This window comes from Balaenoptera ricei, chromosome 20, assembly GCF_028023285.1.
Source record: "Balaenoptera ricei isolate mBalRic1 chromosome 20, mBalRic1.hap2, whole genome shotgun sequence".
Taxonomy (NCBI): domain Eukaryota; kingdom Metazoa; phylum Chordata; class Mammalia; order Artiodactyla; family Balaenopteridae; genus Balaenoptera; species Balaenoptera ricei.
Genome location: NC_082658.1, coordinates 38,955,974 through 38,983,718, shown reverse-complemented (window position 1 = coordinate 38,983,718; position 27,745 = coordinate 38,955,974). Strand labels below are relative to the sequence as shown.

The following is a 27,745-nucleotide window of genomic DNA, read 5'->3' as shown; positions in this document are numbered from 1 at the left end:
TAGGCACGCGGGCTTCAGTAGTTGTGGCTCACGGGTTCTAGTGCGCAGGCTCAGTAGTTGTGGCACAAGGGCTTAGTTGCTCCGTGGCATGTGGGATCTTCCTGGACCAGGGCTCGAACCCGTGACCCCTGCATTGGCAGGCGGATTCTTAACCACTGCGCCACCAGGGAATCCCAAAAACAGATATATTTCTTAACTTCCATTATCTGTTTAATTTACATCCATAAATGTGGGTCTCATGAAAAAAAGAACACTGTCCCCACGTCTGCTTTCCAGTTTGGTGACTTTCCACAACACTGTATTTGGCATCTCAAAGCTATATTTATCTGAGGAAATATAGGCATTTTGGGGAAATCGCTAAAATATCTTTCTAGCCTGAGATAACCAGGGGATATTTCAGGGATATCATCTTATGTAGCTGTTTGCTGTCGGGCTAGAAAGTTCAGTGGAAAACTGCCACGCCTTGTTTCCCCTCCATGAGGAGCTGCAATCCTTATTCTTGGAACTGCAGCGGAAGTTATCAGCATCAAAGCTAATCCCGTGCCTTCAGAGTCACACTTACCCTAATGAGTTCCTCTTCCTCCATGATATTTATCGCATTAGTGATTAGGGGTCCCGGCTGAAGCTAGAGTAGTGTCTACTGCTAAGTAGCCATGTCTGACAAACTGGGGGCTCCCAGAAATTGGCAACTTTGTAGAAGACTGACTGATAGGGTTGCCAAATCATATATAGGCTGTTCAGTTAAATTTGAATTTCAGATAAACAACGAATAATTTTTTAGTATAAATATGTCCCATGCAATATTGGGGACATATTTAAACTTCAAAAAATTATTCATTGTTTAATGGGACATATTTATACTTAAAAGTTATTTATTGTTTATCTGAAATTAGACTTTGATGGGGTGTCATGTGTTTATATTTGCTAAACCTGTCAACCCTGTACTGTCAGGAAAAAGCAAAATCCAGTGAGGTGTGCATGATTACTGTTATTGAATCAACAGGTGGTTGAGGACAGGGAATCAGATCTCAGTGAACCTGCTATGGACTTCAGAGAATCCTTGGTGGCGCACTGTGGAAAACACAAGGTTCCTGTTGAGGTCTTCATGAAATTTATATTTAGCGTCATGAATGTGGATAGCAGATATCAAAGTGAGGAATATCTCAGACTTCAGTAAGCCAGATATAACTACCTACCTAAGATGCTAGAAATGATATTCTAATTTTTTAAAAAACCATTTATTTATTTATTGTTTTGGTTATGCCGGGTCTTAGTTGCAGCAGGCAGGCTCCTTAGCTGTGGCTCCAGGGCTCCTTAGTCGCAGCTCGCCAGCTCCTTAGTTACAGCATGTGGGCTCCTTAGTTGCGGTATGCGAACTCTTAGTTGCAGCATGTATGCAGGATCTAGTTCCCTGACCAGGGATCGAACCCGGGCCCCCTGCATTGGGAGAGCGGAGTCCCATCCACTGCACCACCAGGGAAGTCCCATGATATTCTAATTTTTAAGGTCACATTGGAGTTTTTGTTTCAAATTCTTTTGGAACAGTTAGGTTTGAATGGGGGATGGTTTTACTTCTTAATTGCTTATAGAGAACAGAAATAAAATCTAGAGGGTCTGTTTTTTATGGTTAAGTTTGTAGCACTTAATGAGTGCATGAGCTTTACAGGATGAAATACTTTGCTTTTCAATTACCTGAGACTACCCAAGATGAATGGGCACCAGGTTATTTTCTTAATGTCATAACTGCACCTCTAGAGCAAAAATTAGAGTTATCTAGTTAAACTTGAATAACCTCCCCAACCTAAATTCGGTAATTCCAGGATAAACATCACTTTGGGGATTGCATTTTCCCATCTGTTCTATTATTGATCATGTAAACTAGAAAATATCCTAATACTCGCTTTATGCTACAGTATGTGTGGGCTCCATACATATTTTAATTCTTCGAATGAATTATATATTAATATAATTATTTATACACACTACATTAAAAAAAGCATTGGGGTGATATTTTCTGTATATTTTATGGATCATCATTGGAGTCAGGCAGAGGTGGCATCAGTTTTGTTCATCAAAGCTGCTTGTAGAAAGTGGCAGAGTTTGAGTTGGGCTTCTAGGGTGAGCCAGCTATGAAAAAAAACAAAGGTCCCAAGTATAATATGAATTATGTTCTTGTGGCCAGCACAGCTCTTCTTCTTCCTCACTAACAAAACCCAGATTTTATGCAGGGCAGCAATGCATCCGGTTTCTAAAAACCACTTTTTCCCAGCTTCCCTGATATTATCAGAAGTTCCTGGATATCCCCTGTTTAAAGAGATGAAGGGCAGCTTAGCTAGCACACCCTTTTGCCCTTTGCCCTTCTTATCCTGCCTACAACGTGGACATGAGGCTTCAGGAAGTGTTGATATTCTGCACCATAAGGATAAAAGCCACATATTAAGGATGGAAGAGAGGTGATTACATGGTCAAGCTGCTATACCCGTTATGCACTGCCTATTTCCCAAGGCAATATGCAGAAAAGAAGAATAAGGCCTTATTTGGTTAAGTCACTATAGTCAGATTTCTGTTACCAGTAGCCAAATGCAAAGCCTAACTAATATAGTTGCTTCAGAATTAAACGAAAAAGGAAGTCTAAGGAGTGGGCAAAGTCATTCCATGTCTAACAACAGTTTTTACTAGATATCTCTCTAGTAAGTGGATTTTGAGGAGCACAACATATGGCATAGGTCTTATGTGTGATTTTTGATGTCATTGCTCAATATATGGGTTTATTGTTCATTATATTTTAAATTGTTTCCACATTACCCAACCCACTATAGTAGTTATGGGGTAGGGCAGGGACAAAAAGGATCCTAGAGCTAAACAAAGAAAGGAAGTGAGGGTTCTGCCCTCTGCCCATCACAATTTATGGTATTACCAAGGATCTGGGGGTGGACTCCTATTGGATGCTCCAAAAGGAGGAAAGAGGAATCCAGTCACACCTCCAAAGAAGGACATATAGTGCCCAGGAGGACCAAGTTGATCGGCAAGATGGAAACAAAGCTGTCCTGCAAAAGGCACTGATTCTCTCTTTTTTAAACGGTAGTTGATTTACAGTGTTGTGTTAGTTTCAGGTGTACAGCTTCAGATTCTTTTCCACTATAGGTTATTACAAGATAGTGAATATAGTTCCCTGCACTATACAGTAAATCCTTGTTGTTTATCTATTTTATATATAGTAGTGTGTATCTGTTAATCCCATGCTCCCAATTTATCCCTCCCCCCACCCCACCCCTTTGGTAACCGTAAGTTTATTTTCTATGTCTGTGAGTCTATTTCAGTTTTGTAAATAAGTTCATTTGTATTATTTTTTTTAGATTCCATATAAGTGATATATAATATTTGTCTTTCTCTGCCTAACTTCACTTAGTATGATAATCTCTAGGTCCATCTGTGTTGCTGCAAATGGCAGTATTTCATTCTTTCTTATGACTGAGTACTATTCCATTGTGTGTGTGTGTGTGTGTGTTTGTGTGTGTGTGTACCACATCTTCTTTATCCATTCATCTGTTGATGGACATTTAGGTTGCTTCCATGTCTTGGCTATTATAAATAGTCCTGCTATGAACATTGGTGTGCATGTATCTCTTCAAATTAGAGTTTTTGTCTTTTCTGGATATATGCCCAGTAGTGGGATTGCTGGATCATATGGTAACTCTATTTTTAGTTTTTTAAGTAATCTTCATCCTGTTTTCCATAGTGGCTACAGCAATTTACATTTCCACCAACAGTGTAGGAGTGTTCCCTTTTACCCACACCCTCTCTAGCATTTATTACTTGTAGACTTTTTGATGACGGCCATTCTGACCACTGCATTTCTCCAATAATTAGCAATGTGGAGCATCTTTTCATGTTCCTGTTGCCCATCTGTATGTCTTCTTTGGAGAAATGTCTATTTAGGTCTTCTGCCCATTTTTTTGGATTGGGTTGTTTGTTTTTCTTGTTATTGAGTTGCATGAGCTGTCTGTATATTTTGGAAATTAAGCCCTTGTCAGTCACATTGTTTGCAAATATTTTCTCCCAGTCTGTACGTTGCCTTTTTTTTTTTTTTTTTTTTTAAATTCAGGTTGTATTCTGCTGTCTTTTTTGTTTTTTTTAAGATTTTTTTGATGTGGACCATTTTTAAAGTCTTTATTGAATTTGTTACATTATTGCTTCTGTTTTATGTTTTGGTTTTTTGGCCTAAAGGCATGTGGGATCTTAGCTCCCCGACCAGGAATCGAACCCACACCCCCTGCATTGGTAGGTGAAGTATTAACCACTGTACTGCCAGGGAAGTCCCTGTAGGCTGTCTTTTCATTTTGTTTATGGTTTCCTTTGCTGTGTATAAGCTTATAAGTTTGATTAGTTATCATTTGTTTATTTTTGCTTTTATTTCTTTTGCAAAAGGCACTGATTCTTAACGAGGGAATGAAGGAAGGGAGGACAGTGCTGGGGTGGGAAGAGTGTCTGCAGTGGAGTTTGTGGTGTGTCTCTTGGCCCAGAAGGAGATGGAAATATAAGCTTCATAGCCAAAGAAGCCAGCAGCCCTGTGCCCCAGCACTCTAGCAGGGGTGGTGGAAGGATGGCTCCTTCTCACAGATCTGATGATAGAGGTGATCAGGGAGATGAGACAAATAGGGTTTGGAAGAAATCACACAAGGGCCAGCTGATGTACTGGATTTTGGTGTATGGGTCATACATGTAGGTGACAAAGAAGAAAGCTGCCAAGACCTTTTCTTATCAGCTCTGCATGATCTGACTCCTGTCCCCATCTCTATTCCTATCTTTCTGTTACAGCCACACCGGCCACTTTTCAATTCTTCAGACTGTGATCCCTCCCACCATGAGACCCTTGCACCTGCTGTTCTTTTTTCCTGGAGCTCTCCTCCCTGACATCCAAGGTGGGCTCACTCCACAGGTACCCTCTCCAGTTAATGCCTATTCATCTTTCAAGTCTTACCTCATCACTTCCTAAGGGAATCTTTCCTAGATCATACAGGCTAGATCAAGTTACCCCACAGAATCTTGTTCCTTTCCTTCACAGAAGTTACGTCAGTGCAAAATTATACAAATTGTGATTATATGATTAATATCTACTTTCCCCACTAGACCGAAAGATCCAAGACAGCAGATCTGTGTCTGTTTTTGCTTACCACTATACCCCTGGTACTCCAGCACAGTGCCTGGCATATAGGAAGTACTTAATAAATACTTATTAATGAAATTAATAAAACCAGACATTCATTGCTAAAGTGGAGATGATAATCCTAGCTATCTCATAGAATTTCTTGAAGTCTAAATATGAAAGTGCTTTATAAAGCATAAGGAACTGCTTTAAAATTATTATTATTAAGAAAGATGCTTTAGATTATGATTCTAAATAAATTCATTTGAAGAAAAGGATCCAAAGTCTTTTTTTTCCTAAAGGCTTACCTGAAACTTTCTCTTCAAGGCCTGGGTCATTACTGGGGTCAGCCCAGTTCCTGTTTCCATATTTTCTTTATTGGTAAGTGGGGTTCCACCTGGGCTCCTGCAAAGGTATTGAAAATATTAGGAGCTGTGTTTTATGCCAAATTTTCAAATGAATTTAGAAAGCATAAAGATAGGAGAGTGGATTACCTCTCTACATCGACTTTTCTGAGTAGTTTCCGCAGATCTAACTGGCTTTTACCAGGAGTACTGATAAAATAAAGATACAAAAGTTAGAGCTTGCCAGATTTTATAATTTTTCCAAAGCAAAGAAGTCATTTCTATAGGCAACATCCTAGAAAGTAGTTTGTTACATTTGTTACTATTTATTACATTTAAAATAGCAGTAGATGCTGATAGGAGCATAAAGTGATATAGTGATTCTAATAAGTAATAGTTTTTGACTCAGTAATTACACATGTAAGAATCCATCTTAGGGCAAAACTCAGCTATGCATACAGATGATGGACAAGGATGTTTATTGAAGAGTTATAGAAAAAAAAAATCACAAACAACCTAAATGTCTCAAAACAGGATTTTATCTATGAAATTCACATATTAAAAAACTGCATCTATTGAAGAAGTCAAAATGATGGTTTAAACTAATTTTTAATGAGATATGGGAAAGTTCATGACATATTAATGGGAAAATCCATATCTGTATGTATAATATGATTATACACAGGTACACACATAAACATATCATATTTCACTGATTCCAAAACATAAACATATCATATTTCATTAATTCCAAGAAAACTAGTTTTCTTATTTTATTATTTCTGAAATTGTGCTGCTTTGAAAATTCCTGATAATATTTCCCCCCAAATCTGTTATTAAATCAATGGTGTATTTTATAATAAACAGCATCATGAAATGGAAATAATAGAGTATATGTCCAGAGAAAGACTAGAATGATAAACAACAGTATGTTAACAGTATGTGGCTATCTCCAATGATAGGATTATTTGCATGATTTTTGTTTTCTTCTTGAAACGTTTCTGTAGATTTCAATTTTCAATGATCATATGTAACTTTTAAAGTTAGAAATAAGCAAGAAATCATTATTTTAAGTAGCAGTAGAGTGTAGTACTGTGTAGTTCCTTACATTAAGACATTTGTCACTCGAGTTGATAACACTTTGGACTTCGGTTTCAGGGAAACGCACTGCAGGTCAGAGACAGTAACTAGTGGATTCTGTGCCTTTGGTGATGGTACAAGCTTTAATCACAAAATGAGACACTATTAAAAACACATTTAAAAATAGCATTCAGAATGTAAACATACTAAAACAATAAATATTTGAGTGCTGAATATGTGTAAGATATATCTATTAAATTTTTACTCCAAATTTTCAAAGTATATCTCTACCTCTTCAAACTAATGGTTGGTAGATAAAACTGCCTAATTAAATAATTTGGGGATTTAAATATTTTGTTGAGGAGATCCAAAATTACTCAAAAAAAAAAATCAAATACTTACCTCAGAATGGTTTCTATATTTAAGACTTATGCTTATTTTCCATTAAGGGACAACCAGGTTAAAAGCCAAAAGACCACGTGTTTGGTCAATGACATCTTACCTTCCTCCTTTCATCAAAACTCTGTGTCTTCTTTAATTTCACAGTCAGGAGATCTTTAACTGTTATATGCATGGGTCCATTTTTTTTTAATGGTCCAGCCTTAAAATACATGGAGAGGTTAGAATTCAAATTGGAACCAGGACATCTAGTCAAATGCAAATCCAAATCTAGTTTTTAAAGACTCTTTAAAAATTAACTTAAAAATTAACTATTATTTCCCCTAGGAGCCTATCAAATTCTTTCCATTCAACCAAGAACAATTCTGTTTTCAGTATCCATGGATGCTAAGGCTATTGAAAAGTATTCACCAAAATGTAAGGCTTTGATAGTAAGAGATGGGCTAGTTCCTTGAAACTATGCATCTTCTTTAGGAGTCACTGTAATAGGACAGGAGATGAAGGAGTTCCTCAAATCAAAGTGAAGTTTTGGGGACTTCCCTGGTGGCTCAGTGGTTAAGAATCCACCTGCCAATGCAGGGGACACGGGTTCGAGCCCTGGTCCGGGAAGATCTCACATGCCATGGAGCAACGAAACCCGTGCGCCACAACTACTGAGCCTGCGCTCTAGAGCCCGCAAGCCACAACTACTGAAGCCCGCGTGCCTAGAGCCCGTGCTGCTCAACAAGAGAAGCCACTGCAATGAGAAGCCCGTGCACCGCCACGAAGAGTAGCCCCTGCTCGCCGCAACTAGAGAGAGCCTGCGCGCAGCAACAAAGACCCAACACAGCCAAAAATAAAAATAAATTAATTAATTTTAAAAAAATTTTTAAAGAGCAAGTTAAAAAAAAAAAAAAAAAAACAAAGTGAAGTTTTGCCTGAACTACCTAAAAAGATGACTCAGTTCCCATAGAGCAAGGACGTATACTCAAAGAGGTATATATTAGGGCAAATATAACAATAGGCTCTGCATTTAATTCAGACATTTTATTTTTTTTTTTTTTTTTTTTTTTTTTTTTTTTTTTTTTTTTTTAAAAAATATTTATTTATTTATTTATTTATGGCTGTGTTGGGTCTTCGTTTCTGTGCGAGGGCTTTCTCTAGTTGTGGCAAGCAGGGGCCACTCTTCATCGCGGTGCGCGGGCCTCTCACTATCGTGGCCTCTCCTGTTGCGGAGCACAGGCTCCAGAATGCGCAGGCTCAGTAATTGTGGCTCACGGGCCCAGTCGCTCCGTGGCATGTGGGATCTTCCCAGACCAGGGCTCGAACCCATGTCCCCCGCATTGGCAGGCGGACTCTCAACCACTGCGCCACCAGGGAAGCCCAAATTCAGACATTTTAAACCAAATATATCTGTAGTGAAAATTCAGCAGATTTTTAAATAGGGCCATGCCTATCTTAGTGATTCACAAATACTCTGGTCCCCTTGGAAGATAAGTAACTCTAATGGAGACTGGTTCTCCAGCCTAATGGCATTATACTTTAGGATCCACAAATTCTTTTTATTCTGACTTCACTCACTAAGCTATCTTTGTTTTTAATTTGGTTTCCCAGAGAGATTTCCCTTTTTGTAAAGAATCCAACAGGAATCCCCCACCTTGCTGGGTTTCATTCATTTATCCTTGAAAAAAAATCACTTTCATCTCTAAATCCCACTTTCGTGATCTCCCAGAGGACTGTGTCTTTAAAAACAATAATTGACATAATTAAGATATGGAAACAGAACAAAATGTAGCCCTTCCTGTCAAAGCCCTTAGACCAGCCTTAAAAGGACACCTGGCTGTACTCCTTCATTACACACTGACCAAAACACACCTTTACTAGATTGTTTTTTTACCTGATGTGCTTTAGTGAGATCAGATTTTCTGAGCAGCAAAGGTGCTGTCAGTGGTGGAGGCGGAGGGGGCGGGGGCGGAGGCGGAGGGGGCGGAGGCGGAGGCGGGGGCGGAGAAAGACGACTGGTTGGCTGTGGCAGTGAGGCGGGCAGAACAACCTCGGAGTCTCCAGGGGTGGTTAGAGCACATGCAGGCACATTTGTATGTTTACCACGCATGTGACACATCTGACCACAGCTTGGACAGGAAGAATTTTCTGAGACGGCCTGGAAGAAAACGTTACAGTTGGCAACTGAAGAACAGATTTATTTGGTTCTTATGGCTGAGAGTCATCAAAACCATACCTACCATGTATTGAATGCTTTCTCAGTATACCATATGCTCCGTAATATTTTCTCATTTATCACAAGCTCATTCATTCATTCATATATTTGTTTTGTGTGTGCTATATGCCAGGCACTGTGGGTACAATATGAGCCCTGTCTGTCACCTCATCGAGCTGACAGTCCGGTGAGGAAGACAAGACATTAAACATACAAAAAACACATTCAAAACAAACCAAAATAATACTTCAAGAAGAGCCATGAAGTGTGCTGTGAGCATGAATAGTCAGAGGTCTGGGGAGCGATATTTAGCCATGATCTCAAAGATGAATTTAGCCTTACCAGGTGAAGAAGGGAGATAAAAACTGGGGGAAGAGTTCCTGGCAGAGGGAAAAACACTTAATGCAACCAAGAATATAGTATATTCAAGGAACTGATAAAAAAGGTCAAGGGCCTGGAACATGACTGTTATGGGCTGAATTGTCCTCCCCCATTGCAACTCATATATTGAACTCTCAACGCCCAGTACCTCAGAATGTGATTGTATTTGGAGACATGGCCTTTAAAGAAGTGATTAAATTAAAAGGAGTCATTAGGGTGGGCTCTAATCCAATGTGACTGGTGTCCTTATATAAAGACGAAACTTGAACAAACAGGAGACACCAGGGATGCACGTGCACAGAGAAAAGACAATCTGAGGACATAGAAGGCAAGTCGAGGAGAGAGGCATTAGAAGCCAACCCTACCAACACCTTGAGCCTAGATTTCTGGCCTCCAAAATTGTGAGAAAATAATTTTTGTTGTATAAGTCACCCAGTCTATGCTACTTTGTCATGGCAGCCCTAGCAAATGAATACAACAACCCTATGAAGTAAGGGGGCATACTACAGGCTGCTGTAACAAAGTACCACAAACTTGGTGACTTAAAACAAAATTCATTCTCTCACAGTCCTGGAGGTTAGAAGACTGAAATCAAGGTGTCAGTAGGACTGCACTCCCTATCAAGGCTCCAGGGAAGAATCTGTTTCTTGTCTCTTCCAGCTTCTGGAATCTACTGGCATCCTTTGGTTTGAGGCCCCATGACTCCAGTCTCTGCCTCTGTGGTCCCATTGCTTCTCCTCTTCTCTGTATGTTCTACTCTGCGTGTCTTTTATAAGGACACTTGTCACTGGATTGAGGGTCCACCCAGATAATAAAGTATGATCTCCTCATCTCAAAATCCTTAACTCAATTATATATCTGTAAAGACCCTGTTCCCAAAAAAGGTAATATTTACCGGTTCCAGGGATTAGGACTTGGACATATCTTTTGGGGGGCCATCATTCAGCTCACTACAGATGGCATCTTCCCCACTTTATAGATGAAGAAACTGAGGTCCAGGTTGTGAAGTCAAGGTCATGAGGTGATTTGCCTTTCCTCCTCTGGTTAGCTCATCTTGAGGCACAAATTCTGGGAGTAGGGGTGTAATCCCAGAAGCGTCTCTCCAAACCAATGTGCACAATGTTTATTCTTTAGGTTTTAGACACTGAGAATAGGGGTCCTGCTTAGGGGAGTTTGGAGAGAGTGGATATTTATAGATTTTTTCCTGCCTATATCAGTCAAGAAAATAGAAACCACCCTCAGTATTTAGAAGAGGGGACATGTAATATAGTGAGTTGGTTATACTGCTGATGGAAGAGCTGAGAAACACGCAGGGGACAGTGAGGCATCCCAGAGATTAGCAACAGCATAAAGCCATGAACACCCTGACACTGCATGGCCAAAGAGAAGGACAGTGTAACCAGATCTCTGGAGCTGGGTTAACCCAGAGAATCTAGAAACATGGTTGACTTACCTAGTGGGAGCTGGAGTTAGGGAGGCAACAACAACCATTGCTGGAGAAATTGCCCAACACAGAGAACAAAGGGGAAAAATACCCCATCCTCTCCCTCCTTCTAATCTCTCATCAGTGTCTCCCATTAGTTCAGCACACCAGGAGCCAGATGACATGGAGCTTGGGAAATGTAGCCTGCAGGGGTCAGCCCCCCTCCAATACAGAGCAGAGCCTCTGAAGTTCAAGCACTAGACCTGAGAGCAGACATGCCCAGAACTAGCACTAGCCTGTAGCCACTCCTCCTTCTAGTAAAAGCACACTGGGGTTCCAATGGGGGACAACCCCTTCCCTCCTTACCTAATTCTGGATTTGTTTTTCATTTGATAATACTAACCTTCAATGCTTCCTGGAGCTTGCGTAATTCACTTTCCAAAATGTGAAACCGTTGTTTTAGACTATGAAGTTCTTGGTGGCAGAAACAGGATGGAAAGATGGTGTCTTTCAATACTTCCAAACTCTGAAATTAAAAAATAATCAAGCCTGAATCCAATGAGCTATATGATAAGGACAAGAAAGTGGTTTGATGTATGTTTTATAGAAGTGAAGGCAATATCAAGGACCTACTGTATAGCACAGGAAACTATATTCAATATCTTATAATAATCTATAATGGAAAATAATATGAAAAAGAATATGTGTGTATGTGTGTGTAACTGAATCACTTTGCAGTACACCTGAAACTAACACAGTGTAAATCAACTATATTTCAATTAAAAAAATTTTTTTTATTGAAAAAAAAATTGAGGGCAGACATGACCACACAATTTCATCTTATCTGAGTTTAGCTTGAGCGTCTGCTGACCTGAGCACACACACACATGAACACACACACCAAGTATGTAGAAAAACCATAATGCTGAAAACATGTATGTCAAACCCATACCCGGGCCATGCAGTTCTGAAACCAGTTGTATATAGACCATACTCTATTTGTCCAAAGCTTTACTGCATCTTTAAAATTGGGAAATTTGAAGTTCCAGGATGGTCTTAGCCAGCTTCTGCTAAGGGGTGTATCTGTTGAAGGAATAACCACTCTGTAGGAAAAACAAAACCAAACAAAGCAAAAACTCCTAAGTTGGAATTAACAGCCTCTAATTAAATAACAAGCTAGTTTTATAGTATGACTCAGGAGCAGAGACTATCTAAAGCCAAATTCTTCATTTACTTCTAGAATTCCCAGATTAACTTATGCAACAAATATTTATTGAGTAAATAAATAGTAATAAATAAAATAACATAGTAAACAAATAGGTATCAGAGATTTAGTAATGAACGAAATAGATAAAAATCCTGCCCTCATAGAATTTACAGTTTCATGGAAGAAAGGTAAAAATAACTAAATGAATAATATATGTGGGTTGTTAGGTAGTGAACAAATGCTAAGGAGAAAAAGATAAAGCAAGAGAGGGAATGTGAAACGTTGGGTGGAGGTGAAAATTTAGATAGGGTAGCCAGGGAATGTCTCACCGAGAAGGTGACTTTTGAGAACAAGCATCAAGGAAGTGAAGAAACTAGCAGAGCAAATATTTGGGAGAAGAGCATTCCTGGCAAGAGCAATAGTAAGTGCAAAGGCCCTGAGGTGGGAGTTTGTCTGAGGTGTCTGAGGAATAGCAAGGAGGCCAGACGACTAGGGTGGAAAGATTGAAGGAAGAGGATTAACAGATTATGTGAGTCAGACCATAAAGGTCTTGTTGGTCATACAAAGGATTTTCATTTTTACTCTGATAGAGGAAGACCTTGGAGAATTTAAGCAGAGAAGCAATATGAAATGATTTTAACAGGCTCACTCTGGCTGCTGTGTTGAAATACACTGCAGAGGCGGCAAGGGCAGAGCAGGAAGACCAGTTAGAAGGCTTTTGCAACATTCGGGAGAGAGAGGAGTCAAGGATGGTATCATGGTTACTGCTTTTTGAGGGTCTGTTTGTTTTAAAATTTTTTCTGTAAAGAGAGCTTTAACAAAAAATGTATAAATATGTTATTGTGAAACCTACTGCCTTAGAGTTCTTAGATTTTAGTTTCTTTTAATAACACATTTAAGCCCTGAGTCCCAGAGAATAAATGATCAAACTTTACCAAAATAAAGATTTAAGTTCTAGTCGTATACCCCTCTTTCATCACTTAGTTACCAGGTTTATACAATTAAATCGACTAGGAAAGTAGAAAATAGTTACTGTGCACCTCAAACACAATTCCTTGTGATTTTTACTTCGTTTGAACTCTTAAGCTATAGTTGCCACATGAAATCAAGATGCTCAGTTAAAATTTAATTTCAGATAAAGGGTGAATAATTTTTAGTATAAGTATATTAGAAATGTTGCATGGGACAATACAAAAAATCATTCATTGTTCATCTGAAATTCAAATTTAATTGGGTGTTCTGTATCTTTATTTGCTAAATCTGGTAACTTGTTCCTAAAATGATCAGATTTTTAATATTTTCTCTGTTCCATATTACGCCTTACCTTTCTGGTGAGGGTGGCGGAGGGGGAGGTGTAACTAGCTTAGGCTGAAAGTGAGAGGCTTCTTTTCTTTTGAAAAATCTTTTCGCTTTGGCTTTTAGCTTTCTTCTTCGTTGCTTGAACTTGGGCATGGTTTCTGAAGAGGAAATTTGTTTTTACATTTTTTATTGAGGAGTAATACATATACATAGAAAATACACAAATTTTAACTACAGTTCAATGAATTATCACAAAGTGAACACATCCTTGTAACTGCCACCTTGGTTAGGAAATGGGTCACCACCAGCAACCCAGAGTCCCCTTGAGGCAGGAGATAGATGGGCCCCAGGCTGAGCAGCTGGAATCTGTCCCCTGTAGACAGATATTTCAAGATGAAGATAGTGGCAGGAGCAAGAAGGAGCTGAGTCCTGTTTGGATAAAAAGCTAAAGAGACCACATATTTCTCATTCTTGAGGTCAAGGAGACCCCTAAGCAACACATGTGCAAAAAGGATCCTTGGGGAGGGGGACCAGACCATAATATGTTCTGCTAACTCCTCAGAGACCCTTGCGCTGGAATCCATCTTGGCTAAAAGATGTGCATGCACACAGGGGAGGGCCCTGTGCCAGACCAAATATGGACTCAAAGTCAGACAAAGCAAGATGATTGGCCAGAGGTAACCCAGAACTGCCCCCATATAAGTAACATAATCCACCCCAAAAGTGTGTGCTGCTCTCTCTCTCTTGCTGAGTCCACCCGTGCTTTCTCTGCACATATCTTCTCTCCTAATAAGCATGTTACTTGCCTCACTACTTTTTGTCTCTTTGCCGAATTCTCTCTTCAAAGCAGACAAGCACCAGGGCAGCGTTGTGGCCCGGGTTCAATCCCTGGTCAGGCAACTGAGGTCCCACTTCAAGCCACCGCAGGCTGCAGCCACCTCATAGCCACCCAAGATCACCCTGAACTGGAGGAAAGTTTAAACCCAGATTTAAACTATCTCTAGAGATACCTTAGCTTTGGCATTATATTACTCTCTAATTTTGTTTTTGTTTTGCTTGTTTTGCTTTTCTTCATTAAGTCAAGTGAATTTCCCTTTCTTTATAATGAAATCAAGCAGGACCTTTCAGGGCCTTCCCAGTACAAAAGCCCTTTTTGTTCCCTTTCTCTTGTTTGTAGAAAAAAGACTTCAGTCTCCTAAGCCTTCCTCAAGTTCCAAAGAGCAGACTCAAGCAGTTACTAATTAGAGAAGTGAGGGAATGCAGAAACAATGATAGGTTAAACAATAGTTCAGAGATAAAACAGAGTCACAGGACTCCTAGTTCCTCCTCAAGGGATATATATAATGATCTGATGCATATCTTTGTGCTGTCCTGCAGAATCTAAGACCTTACCCCCAAGGTGAAAGATGGTGACTACATGCTGACCACCAGCACTTAGACCCCAGACTGGTTAGAACCATAAATGTTGATGATTAAGATTCCCCAGACATCAGGCTTCCCTGGTGGCGCAGTGGTTGAGAATCTGCCTGCTAATGCAGGGGACACGGGTTCGAGCCCTGGTCTGGGAAGATCCCACATGCCGCGGAGCAACTAGGCCTGTGAGCCACAACTACTGAGCCTGAGCGTCTGGAGCCTGTGCTCCGCAACAAGAGAGGCCGCGATAGTGAGAGGCCCGCGCACCGCGATGAAGAGTGGCCCCCGCTTGCCGCAACTAGAGGAAGCCCTCACACAGAAACGAAGACCCAACATAGCCAAATAAATAAATAAATAAATAAATAAAAATTAAAGGTGCTAATAATTAAAAAAAAAAAAAGATTCCCCAGACATCACCCTGTTACCTTACCACCAACCAAAAAGTTGAAAGTCCACCAGCTGATCAGGCATCCTATTACCCTCACCCCTAATGCTGCCTTTAAAAATCCTTGCCTGGGCTTCCCTGGTGGCTCAGTGGTTAAGAGTCCACGCTTCCACTGCAGGGGGTGTGGGTTCGATCCCTGTTCTGGGAACTCCCGCATGCTGTGCAGTGCAGCCAAAAAAAAAAAAAAAAAAATCCTTGCCTGAAAGTCATCCAGGAGTTTGGCGCTTTTGAGCACTAGCTGCCCTTTCTCCTTGTTTTGTGCCCTGCAATAAACACTGTACTTTCCTTCACCACAACCTGGTGTCAGTTGATCAGCTTTGCTCTGAGTTGGGCAAGTGGACCTGAGTTTGGTTCAGTAACAATAACAGAGAAGATGGCTACAGTTGGGTTATGTCAGTTATTAAAAGGAAGTAAATTTCTTTGCTGGTAACATCTGCTGAGATTCCAATGTACAAGGTTGAGTTGGTAGTGAAAGAAAAACAAAACTAACCATTTATATAATGCCCATTTACTTTTAGACACCTTCACATACATTTTTTCAGTGAATCTTCATTACCGTGCAAGGTATTTTTCCTGAGGAAGAGGACTTCTATTCCCATTTTTACATAAGAATAAATTGAGGCTTAGAAAGATGAGATGATTTATCCCAAGTAATGCAATAAAGCATTAAGTCCAGATTCTTAAGTCTCCAAAGACCACGTTCTTCCTAATACACTGTGATGCAATAGTAGAATAGGTGATATACAACATAATAACAATTACCCCAAATCTAAGACATGGGTGTTTCAAAACATTTACTTTAAAGCACCTTTAAACACTAACTAGTATATTTAGATTTTAACCCAGATCCTTTTCTGAAGAAAATTAAGTCAGAGCTGGTTTGATGTGAAGAAGTGCTTTGCCGGTTTCAGTTTTTGCTACCTGAGGAACAAAGATGTCCTTATTCAAGTAGCAGAACTAAAAATGGTCTCAAGGGCTGGGCCTCCTTCTCTTCAAACTTACATTTCAATAGGAACAATTGGTCTTTAAAATACACATTCATTCCACTTTTGTTCACCCTGTAACCCTCCAGCACTTGGTATGCAGCTCTATGCTTGCTCAGCTCTCAGATTCCAAGGGCTGAAGAACCTCCCCCAGCTCCAATGTGGGTAGTAAAAACTAAGAAATGTTTTAGTTCCAATAGCATTGGACTCACAGAGGGCACCCTCCATGGCAATGGATGACAGAACTTATATCAACAACTGGTCTAGGAGTAAAGTTTCTTGATAGCATCTTATTTAACAAATTGCCAGACCTCAAATTAACAGCGTATTTCTTAACTGTTCTTACAGGCTTGGGAGACATACCCCAAGATACCTGATTTCACCTTTATTGTATCACTTTTCCTTTCTACTGAAATAATGAATAAAGGCTAAGTGGGGATTATTAAACACAAGGGATATCTATAGGATTACAAAAAAAAAAACCACAAAACAAAAATACACTGAATGAAGATATTTAGGAAAGCCTCAGGAAGCAACAAAAAACTTACGGTTGCCTGGAAAAGAAGTTAAACCTCATCAAATCCATGGCCAAGACTATCTGTGAAGAAATGTCACTGGAAACCTCTATCCAAGGCCCAGAGTTCACTGGTTGGGATCCCCAGAATCTGAGATTTCCCCAGTAACCTCCCCTTCCTGTCTTCCATCTGCCCCTTCACAGCCCTCCCCCATTCTGTTCCTGTTGCCTCTCTCACCTGCCTTGATGTCTTTTGTTAGAGAGCAAACTGACACAGAGAACTGGCCTCCTGCCTCCCTTTTTCCTATATTCACCAATTAATCCCTCAGTTATGAAAACAGACTTTAGAAAGGAGCTGGATGTTCTGGTTAAACTCAGTGGATTGACTCTATACCTTAACCTCCACTCCAATGGTGTGTTGGGAGTAGCCCTGACTTTTACATTTTTAGGAAGTCTGTGAGCCAGTTGTTAAACAAATCTACCATTTAAATTAAATTACATAAACTTACAATTAGGTAATTTATATTTTAAAAGATAATCAATACACAAAACTCACCACTCCCTAATGATTTTACTATTATGTATGCTCTTGAGGTTTTTTTTTTTTTTCTTTTTACCTGATTGTATCTATACGGTGAAAATGCTTTAGAATGGTGTATCATGCTCATTTTTTCCCAACTGCACATTCAGTGACTTCACATTGGAAACTTGAAATTGCCCATGATGGGAGAATTTACACCACGGCTATTATAAAACACTACAAATTAAGGCTTGGTTTATTATTTTGTTGATTGTTAAGAAAGTGATGAAAAGAATGTTAATAGTGCAGATTAAACTTAAAAGTGTATCTTGTCTGTAGTTACACTGTGAATAGCACAAAAAAATTGAGGAGTGTTATTCCAGTATTTGAAAATGATTATCTTATTCATCAGAGGTTGCTTACTGAAGTTCCAAAATAAATCTTTGTGTTTCGCTTTTGTCTTACTTCACAGAGTAAATAAAAATATCAACCAACATTCATATCAGGACTAAGCTTGTTCATAAATTGCAACCACATGTTGGTTACAAATAAAAGAAGTCTATAAAAATCAATAATAGTATTTTGTGAGAATCAATTGGCTATGAAATTTATAAGAAAGAGTATTATATATTTTATCATTGCTTATAAAAATTATGTTATATACCATAACAGTATATAATATCAGTAAATTTATAATAAAATTATGTATATATATTTATAAATATTTATTAGCACACTACTGGTGGAGCATCATGAAAACATCATGAAAAAGGCAGTAAAGGAATAAAAAATGCATAAACCCACAGGACGAAGAATGGGAGTAGACCCTATAATAGATGATAGATGTGAACTAAATCATCTAAAAGTAGTAGTAACTGACTTGGCAGAGCAGAGGAAAGCTAAGGCTTGCCTGCCTGGTAGGGAAGCCAACAGGAAGCAAGACCATTCCCAGAACTCTGAGAAGATTTGGGACTTGAAAGCACCTAGTTCCTTTGAAGGTTTGGAGTAGGGCTTAAATTGGATTGAGTAAAAGTCTTTATAAGAATTGGATAGGCCTTTGACTTCTGCCCTCCCATCCTTACAGCCTGGCAGTGTCCTGGCTTTCATTTTATGGACAGGTTTATTCTCTGGAGAAGTTGAACCTAGAGGTGATGAATTTGGGTCACCAAGCATAGCAGGGTCATGTCTCTGTCACTATACAGAAGATAGGGGATGATCCTAACTGAAAAGTGAGACTTTCAATCCCCTTCCTCAGCTCTGCTCCCAAAATACAGGCCACCAAGTTTTTTTGTTTGGTTTTTTGTTTTATTTGTTTATTTATTTGTTTTTGGCTGCATTGGGTCTTCGTTGCTGCGCACGGGCTTTCTCTAGTTGTGGTGAGCGGGGGCTACTCTTTGTTGTGGTGCGTGGATTTCTCATTACAGTGGCTTCTCTTTGTTGCGGAGCATGGGCTTTAGCCGTGCGGGCTTCAGTAGTTGTGGCTCACGGGCTCTAGGGCACAGGTTCAGTAGTTGTGGCGCAGGAGCTTAGTTGCTCCGTGGCATGTGGGATCCTACCAGACCAGGGTTTGAACCCGTGTCCCCTGCATTGGCAGGCGGATTCTTAACCACTGCGCCACCAGGGAAGTCTTACAGGCCACCAAATTTAATTCCCAGCCTCAAACCCCCACATCTCTCATTCCTCCTGGCGGAGACTAGATGATTCTTCTCCAGGGAAATTGACTGGCCCAAGATTCTACCCAAAATGGCCAAGTCCTTGATGATCAATTACCCACTGTGGTGCCCACAGGTTGACAATACCCACCTCCACTACTTTGAGCTGCCAATCAATTATCTTTTTTGTGTATTCCTTTGACAAATAACAGCCAAGGACCATCAATCATTTTTAGGAAAAGTCTACCATGAAGAGCAGAGACCAAAATAAACAGGGAGAAAAAAAAAAATCCAAATCAAAGGAAATGGAAAGAATGTAGGAAGCAGAAGAAAAATTAAAAAAAGAAAATATCTTCAGAAAATGAGATACTGCATTCATGAAATAAGGATAAGAAACAATTTTTAAAATTAAAATAGGAGAAATTTTTAAAATATAATAGAACAGTTGGAAGATTAAAGTTTTAGATGAGAACAGAGAAAATGGAGAGAATTTTATCAAATAAACAGTACAAAAATACTCCCCAGAACTGAAGGACTTGAATCTCCAGACTGAAATGGTCCATTTAATGTAATGAATAAAAGATTCACATTGAGGCATGCCATCATTTAGAACACCAAAAATAAACAGGAGATTCTAAAAGTTTCCAGAGAGAAAACACAGTCTAGATATAGAGGACTGAGAAGAGAATGACACCAGATTTCAACAGCTACTCTGCAGTTCTGAGGGGATTCCACAGTCCTATACCTGGCCAAAATTTCAGTCAAGTGTGAGAACAGAAGACAAACAATGGGAATTTCCAGGATAATGGTGATCACAACAGGTCCTCGGAAGACAACTTTGCAGCAGGCCTAGAGGAGGGGTCAGCAAACCTTTTTCTGTGAAGGACCAGATAATAAATATTTTAGGCTTTGCAAGCCATCTGGTCTCTGTTACAACCACTCAGCTCTACCACTATAGCACCAAAACAGCCACAGACAATACTTAAATGATTGTGGCTGTATTCCAATAAATTTTATTTATGGCCATGGAAATTTGAATTTCACAGAATTTTCATGTGTCACAAAATATTATTCTTTTGATTTTTTTCCAGCTATTACAAATTGTAAAAACCATTCTTAGCTCATGAGACCTATAAAAACAGTAATTTCTTGACCCCTCACTCAGTGCACAGCCAGCAAAGTGAGCAAGTGTAACAGAGGGCTTCAGTAGGGAAAAAAAAAGAAAAGAAATGGATAAATTACCTAGTGTGTTTGATCATTCTGAGCAGAATTTACTGTTTTTCTGTAAAGTTAGGGCCAAGTTACTGATAAGAGCTTGAAAAAATAAGTATATTAAAAATGTCTAGGAGGGGGTGGGATTTCCCTGGTGGTCCAGTGGTGAAGAATCTGCCTTCCAATGCAGGGGATGCAGGTTCGATCCCTTGTCAGGGAACTAAGGTCCACATGCCGCGGGGCAACTAAGCCCACGCACCACTAGAGAGCCTGCCTGTCGCAACTACTGAGCCCACGCCACAACTAGAGAAGCCTGTGTGCTGCAATGAAAGATCCTGAGTGCCGCAACTGAGACCCGATGCAGACAAATAAATATTTTTAAAAATTTGTGTTTAAAAATAAATAAATAAATAAATAAAATATTAAAAAAAAAAGTCTAGGAGGGGGAATTGCCTGGAGGTCCAGTGGTTAGGACCTGGTGCTTTCACTGCCATAGCCTGGGTTTGATCCCTGGCTGGGGAACTAAGAGCCCACAAGCTGCAGGGCGTGGCCAAAAAAAAAAAGTCTAGGAAAAAAGTTCTATGAGAAAAGAAGTGAAATCATAGTAACACTATATGTTCAGCTGTTACACAATATTTTATAGTATGAACACTGAATGTTTATTTAACTAAAAATTATGATATATTGGGAAGACAGAAGGAAAGAAAGTGGAAATCAGCAGTTGTCTAAATTTATATAATGCTTAACCCATTGGGGGGAAGAAAAAAGGAAGAGCATTATAAACACGTTACTTAGAAACATGGAGGTAAACACCAGAAAGAGTTACAAAAGTGGATAGGGTTGCGTTTGGCGAGTGGGAGTCAGGATTATAGAGAGAGGATTCAGAGGACTATTGTTTCTTGTTTGTTTCTTTCTCAGTATAATAAGCCTTCCGGTAGTATTGGACAGTTAACCTTTGGTATGTACTATTAGCTGGAAAAATAAGAGTACCACCATTCTGAAACTGGGTCATCTTTTCCTAGCCCTTTCCTGGTGGTTGTTCCAGCGCCCATGCCTTCAAATTTCTAAAGAGTTCTACATAAGCCAATGTATGTCATTCTGGAAATTATTATTATTATTATTATTATCATCATTATTTTTTTGGCTGCCCTGGGTCTTCGTTGCTCTGTGCAGGCTTTTTCTTTTCTTTTCTTTTTTTAATAAATTTATTTATAAATTTTTATTTTTTGGCTGTGTTGGGTCTTTGTTGCTGCATGCGGGCTTTCTCTAGTTGTGACGAGCGGGGCTACTCTTCATTGCAGTGTGTGGGCTTCTCATTGAGGTGGTTTTTCTCTTGTTTTGGAGCTTGGGCTCTAGGCACGTGGGCTTCAGTAGTTGTGGCGTGTGGGCTCAGTAGTTCCAGCTCGCGGGCTCTAGAGCACGGGCTCAGTAGTTGTGGCGCACAGGCTTAGATGCCCCGTGGCATGTGGGATCTTCCTGGACCAGGGATTGAACCCATGTCCCCTGCACTGGCAGGCGGATTCTTAACCATTGGACCACTAGGGAAGTCCAGAAATTATTTTTTAAATGAAAAAAAATCTAGGAACTAAATCATATTTTCTCCTCTCTCTTCTGTATGTGTGTGTGGGGGGGTGTCCTGGGCCCTGGGTCATTATTACTATTTAATAACCTTCTAATTAAATACAGTAATTGACACATGCAGAGAATTAAGAGAATACGTCAAATCTGTCAGGATAGAAAGACACAGTCTGAGATAATTCCTAGATTAACGTTATATTAAAAAATAATCATAGCTCTTCCAAAAGTGAAAGATAATGAATTCCTACCTCAAACAGGACAGAGGACACAGCAAGCTAAGGTTGGTTTTATTATCACTGCTTTACTAAAAGCTTTAGATACTCTGCAGAGGATAACTGTCCAATTAAAAAAAGAGTATATAGCAATCTTTATCTAGGTGAGACATGTAAAGTCCCCTTTCCAAAAGAGTAATGAGACATACAAATTCTTTTTGCTAGATTAGGTGGGATTCCAATTGCTAACACTAGATAGAAGCTCATTCTTTCATGATTACTCAAAGCATTTTTCCTATTTTTTAAATTGAAAAATATACTTCCTTTCTTTTTACTTGCCTTGTTTTTTTTTTTTTTTTTTAATTTATTTATTTATTTTTGGCTGTGTTGGGTCTTCATTTCTGTGCGAGGGCTTTCTCTACTTGTGGCAAGTGGGGGCCACTCTTCATCGCGGTGCGCGGGCCTCTCACTATTGCGGCCTCTCTTGTTGCGGAGCACAGGCTCCAGACGCGCAGGCTCAGTAGTTGTGGCTCACGGGCCTAGTTGCTCCGCGGCATGTGGGATCTTCCCAGACCAGGGCTCGAACCCGTGTCCCCTGCATTAGCAGGCAGATTCTCAACCACTGCGCCACCAGGGAAGCCACTTGCCTTGTTTTGAAAAGGATCTAAGGCCAATTAAAAAAACCCTGTACCACAACAATAAAAAAAAAAGAAAGAAAAAGGTAAGTGAGGAAATTAGAATACTCCATTATAGAATAGACTATATTAAAATTATATATTATTCATAAACATGAATCAGAAATATTTCTCTGATTAATTCATCCTGTCCCTTCTCCTTACCATCCCTCCCCTTTCTCTCTTATATCTTCAGTTGTCCTCATAATCTTTCCCTGGGCTCTCCCTTGTTTTCCATCTTTTTTAATTTTAATTTTTTAATTTTTTTAATTTTTGGCTGCGTTGGGTCTTCATTGCTGTGCGTGGGCTTTCTCTAGTTGCAGCGAGCGGGGGCTATTCTTCCTTGCGGTGCACGGGCTTCTCATTGCAGTGGCTTCTCTTGTTGCAGAGCACGGGCTCTAAGCACGCAGGCTTCAGTAGTTGTGGCATGTGGGCTCAGTAGTTGTGACTTGCGGGCTCTAGAGCGCAGGCTCAGTAGTTGTGGCACACAGGCTTAGTTGCTCCGCGGCATGTGGGATCTGGACCAGGGCTCGAACCTGTGTCCCCAGCATCAGCAGGTGGATTCTTAACCACTGAGCCACCAGGGAAGCCCTGTCTTTTGATATAGTCTATTTTCCCCTACTCTTTTAATTTTGAAAAATTTCAAACCTTGAGAAAATTTATAAGAATAGTATAATTAACACTCATATATCATTCACTTAGATTCACCAATTGTTATGATAATTATCTCTCTTCATAGGGGTATATATATATATATGTGTGTGTGCAATATATAATACATATTATACATGATAATGTATAAAATATATAACCATGTATTTATGTAATTTATATAATTTTTACATATCATATTACACAGACACACTCCTATACAGAAAGATAACAGTTGGTGAATCTAGGTGCATGATATATGACTATTTATTATACTATTCCTGTAAATTTTCTCAAGGTTTGAAACTTTTCAAAGTAAAAAATATAATATATAATAAATGTACATAAATATAAAAAATACTTACACATGCATAAAAGTTTTTAGTTTTTGACTGAGCAGAGTTAGTTGCAGACATCGTACTTCACTCCGAGATACTTTAGCTTCAGTTTCCTTACATGAACATGGACATTATTCTACAAAACCACAATCAGGAAATTTTACTTTTGAATATAGTCCATATTCAATTACTATTCAATAGTCTGAACAATATCCTTTAGAGCTGCTTCCTTTCCCTCTCCACATTACATTTATTTATTTATTTGTTTTTAAAGATTTAATTTTAGTTATTTTTGGCTGCATTGGGTCTTCGTTGCTGCACGCGGGCTTTCTCTAATTGTGGTGAGCGGGGGCTACTCTTTGTTGCAGTGTGCAGACTTCTTGCGGTGGTGTCTCTTGTTGTGGTGCACTGGCTCTAGGCATGCGGGCTTCAGTAGCTGTGGCTCACGTGCTCTAGAGCGCAGGCTCAGTAGTTGTGGCACAGGGGCTTAGTTGCTCTGCAGCATGTGGGATCTTCCTGGACCAGGAATCAAACCCATGTCCCCCACATTGGCAGGTGGATTCTTATCTACCGCTACACCAGGGAAGTCCCTCTCCACATTGCATTTAACTGTAGTATCTCTTCAGTCTCCTTTAATTTATAACAGTTCTTCCGCCTTTTTATATAAGTATTTGCCTTTCTTCATATTTATATTCTTGAAGAATTCCAGTAGTTGTTTTGGAAAATATTCCTCAGTTTGGGTTTGAGTGTTCCTCCAGTGATCTTCCTACCTTCAGTCCTTCTCCTTGCCAGTTTATTTTCTACACTGTTCTGGAGTTAGTCTTTTTTTTTTTCTTTAATTATTATTATTTTTTAAATTGATGTATAGTTGATTTACAATGTTGTGTCAATCTCTGCTGTACAGCACAGTGATTCAGTTATACACATATATACATTCTTTTCCTTTTTAATATTCTTTTTCATTATGGTTTAATCACAGGATATTGAATATAGTTCCCTGTGCTATACATTAGGATCTTGTTGTTTATCCATTCTAAATGTAATAGTTTGCATCTACCAACCCCAAACTCCCAGTCCATCACCAACCCCCCACCCCCACCCCACTCCGCCGCCCTTGGCAACCACAACTCTGTTCTCTATGTCTTTGAGTCTTGTTTCTGTTTTGTAGATAGGTTCATTTGTGCCATATTTTAGATTCCACATATAAGTGATATCATATGGTATTTGTCTTTCTCTTTCTGACTTACTTCACTTAGTATGATAATCTCTAGTTGCATCTGGAGTTAGTCTTTTAAAACAAAAATATGACCCTGATATTCCCCGTTTAAAAGCATTTGAAGGATCCTTATCACCCACTGGATAAACCAAATTCCTTAGCATACCTTTCAAAGCTTTCCACAATTTAGCTCTAACAGCCCTTTGCAGCCTCATCTCTTCTAATGATTAACAGTTTGTATTTCAGGCATACCAAACACCAGATACTTTCTATAGTGTTATCAGCCTTTCCCCCTGCTTGGGGTATCCTCCTCCAGGTCAATTTATGTAGCCTTCCAGATTCAGTTACTTTTTTATTTTTTGCCATGCTTTGCAACATGCAGGATCTTAGTTCCCCAGCCAGGGATTGAACCCGTGCCCCCGGCAAAGGAAGGGCAGAGTCTTAACCACTGGACCGCCAGGGAGGTCTCTCTTGGTCTTTTTGTTGAGTGCTTATAATCCTCCAGGTACTATGGTAGGTGCTAGGATACAACATAGTCTCTGTCCTTATGGAATGCTTACTGGCTGATAACGTCATCTCTTTTGTGCTTCTATAGCACTTTATACACACCCTTATTGTGACATTTATTATATTGTATTGTAATTTTTGTTTGCATGTTTGTCACCCCACTGGATTTGAGCTTTTCAAGGGTAGGATGAATTTTATTCATCTCTGTTTCCCCAGGACCTAGAGTATAGCAGGCATTAAATACCATTTCATTCAATAAATGAATGAAAGAATAGCAAGTGTTCTCTATTTTGATTAAGGAATACGCTTTAATACAATTCTGGAAAATCTCTTGGTGAGGGAGATTGTTAATTCTTCAAATCATACTGCACCTTCATATGGTTAAAGGATGGGTTCAAAACTATTTCCAGTAGGAAGATGCAATAAATAATAAGAGTAAGAATTACACTCCTCTGCATGAGTTGGCACTGCTGCTTCTATTAAAACTCCACCCTGTGATACAAAAAAATGCTTTTGGTCAGGGGGTACTTACAAAGCTGTGGCAGCAACAGAAATTGAAACCAAGTCCTATGTCTAATTTATAATGAAAACTAATGCCCGGGTTTTTGTTCTTTTTCTTCTTCCTCTTTTCTTCCCTTTATGGCCTAGCCCATACCTGTTGGATCACGTTTGCCTAATCAACAATAAGTAATGAAAGTCAGGTGCCTTAAGGCACAACTTTCAGATAAACATCACTGTTTATCTGCTGTTCTGAATTATCTTCCAGGGTAAGATGACCTTTATAGATTATGTTGACACAGATCCCGGGGGTCACAGACCACTGGACTAAAGACATGGTGGACCGCAATTGACTAAGATGATTAACCTCAGCTCCTTTGTTCTTCCCCTTTAAAAACCCCTAACTCAGAGACCAAGTTGGAGTGACTTGTCTCCCACTTCCTTGCCTGGCTCCTTGCAATAAAATCTTTGTTGCAAACTCCTGCTGTCAGAGTTTGGCTTTCTGCACTGCGGGCACACGAGCCCTTTGTTTGGTTTAAAAATGACAATTGCATTTCTTTAATATTGTCCTAAAACACATTTTTATGGAAAAAAAATGTGTTTACACTCCCACAAACAGCTTTCTGTCAATTAATCACTTTCGATTACCAGTTCAACTGATTCCTCTTGAACATCCATAGGGCTATTGCTGGTACTTGCTTATATCTAAATTACATTTTATGTTGTGCAGCATTGCTTTGTTAGCTCCTATCTTGTTTCTCTAGAGATTGCGGTTCCCTAAAGCTTAGTCTAGCACAGTACTAGGCACAGAAAACAGGACACACTTTTTAAACTGATACTCTCACAGAAAGTCGGACGATATTAAGACTATATTAAGGAACATAGTACTACTCCCTATCAAAAAATGTATGTTCTCAAACTTAAAGTGCATAAGAATCACGGGGGGGAGGGAGGTCTTGTTAAAATGCATATTCTGATTCAGTAGGTCTGGGTGGAGACAGATAATCTGCATTTTAAACAAGCAGCCAAGTGATGCAGATGCAGTTGGCCCGCGAACCACGTTTGGAGCAGCAAATACGTAAAGGACTGTGCAAAAGGAAGGCGACTTTGCTCCAAAACATATTTTTGCAGAGCGTTAATTAAATAGAAGTATGATTAGAGTGGAGCCAGGCGGAACACTTCTTACCCAGCCTTAAACCTCCTCTTTTCTGATCCATCTCCCCTCCGAGTCCAGCCAAACTTCCCACCTCTGTAAACCGTAAGAACACAAGCAGCAACAGGCCCAGCTACGGAAGATGCGAGCCCAGGTAACGTAGGAAGATACCCCTGCACTTACTAGGCTAAGAGTCCGGGGAAACGATGGAGTCCCGGCAGTGGCCTCTCCCTCGCCATAAAGAAAAATTCAAAATTAAAACCTTATCGTGGAGGGACCAATCGTAGCCTTGGTCTTTGCACAATTCGCTCTGCGTGTAGTGTAGGATCACAGCCTGGCTTGTGATTGGCTGAGGTAGAACCACACTCCGGCCAATCAGAGCTGAGGCGCTTCTTGTATGAATATGGGGGAAGGCGGGAGCGAAGTGGAGGGGAAGCTGGAGAGGAAAGGTGTGTCACGTCCCCTTTGCTGTTTCTGGAAGCTTTTGTGTAATTGGTTGGCTCTTCTTCCGATTGCACCAATCGCAAGCTCTTCTCTGCTGAACTCTAACTGTGAAATTGAAAGTAGAGATGAGGGTGCAGCCAATGGAAAAAAAAAAGGGTACAGGAGCCAATCCTCCTGCGGCGTTTTGTGTCCTTGCCCAACAGGAAAAGGTGTTTCATGCGGAGGGGCGTTTCCCAGTCGCCAATGGGCGGGCGCCGGT

General features: G+C 39.8%; 1 protein-coding gene across 3 annotated transcripts; it reads right to left on the bottom strand.

Annotated features, from left to right (window-relative positions):
* Positions 1–1,196: 1,196 nt before the first annotated feature.
* PRR11 (proline rich 11) lies at positions 1,197–27,424 on the bottom strand. 3 transcript variants are annotated; one of them, XM_059907467.1, is made up of 10 exons: positions 27,226–27,424; positions 13,502–13,634; positions 11,923–12,073; positions 11,374–11,496; positions 8,846–9,109; positions 7,073–7,171; positions 6,599–6,711; positions 5,641–5,700; positions 5,455–5,551; positions 1,197–2,127 (listed from the first exon to the last, which is right to left on the bottom strand). In XM_059907467.1, exons 2-10 carry the CDS (start codon positions 13,627–13,629, stop codon positions 2,059–2,061), a joined length of 1,104 nt encoding a protein of 367 aa, XP_059763450.1. In that variant the 5' UTR covers positions 13,630–13,634; positions 27,226–27,424; the 3' UTR covers positions 1,197–2,058. The 3 variants fall into 3 exon arrangements, with proteins under 3 accessions (XP_059763450.1, XP_059763451.1, XP_059763452.1); XM_059907468.1 differs by having other exon boundaries at positions 11,965–12,073; XM_059907469.1 differs by lacking the exons at positions 11,923–12,073; positions 27,226–27,424 and having other exon boundaries at positions 13,502–13,535.
* Positions 27,425–27,745: the final 321 nt, after the last annotated feature.

Excerpts from the sequence above, each read along its gene's own strand:
- PRR11 (XM_059907467.1), bottom strand. The coding sequence starts at position 13,629 with ATGCCCAAGTTCAAGCAACGAAGAAGAAAGCTAAAAGCCAAAGCGAAA. Across the intron at positions 5,552-5,640 it reads AGAAAAGTCGATGTAGAGAG|GAGCCCAGGTGGAACCCCAC; the intron begins GTAATCCACTCT and ends ATACCTTTGCAG. Across the intron at positions 2,128-5,454 it reads CCTTGAAGAGAAAGTTTCAG|CTGGCTCACCCTAGAAGCCC; the intron begins GTAAGCCTTTAG and ends TTTTTTTCATAG.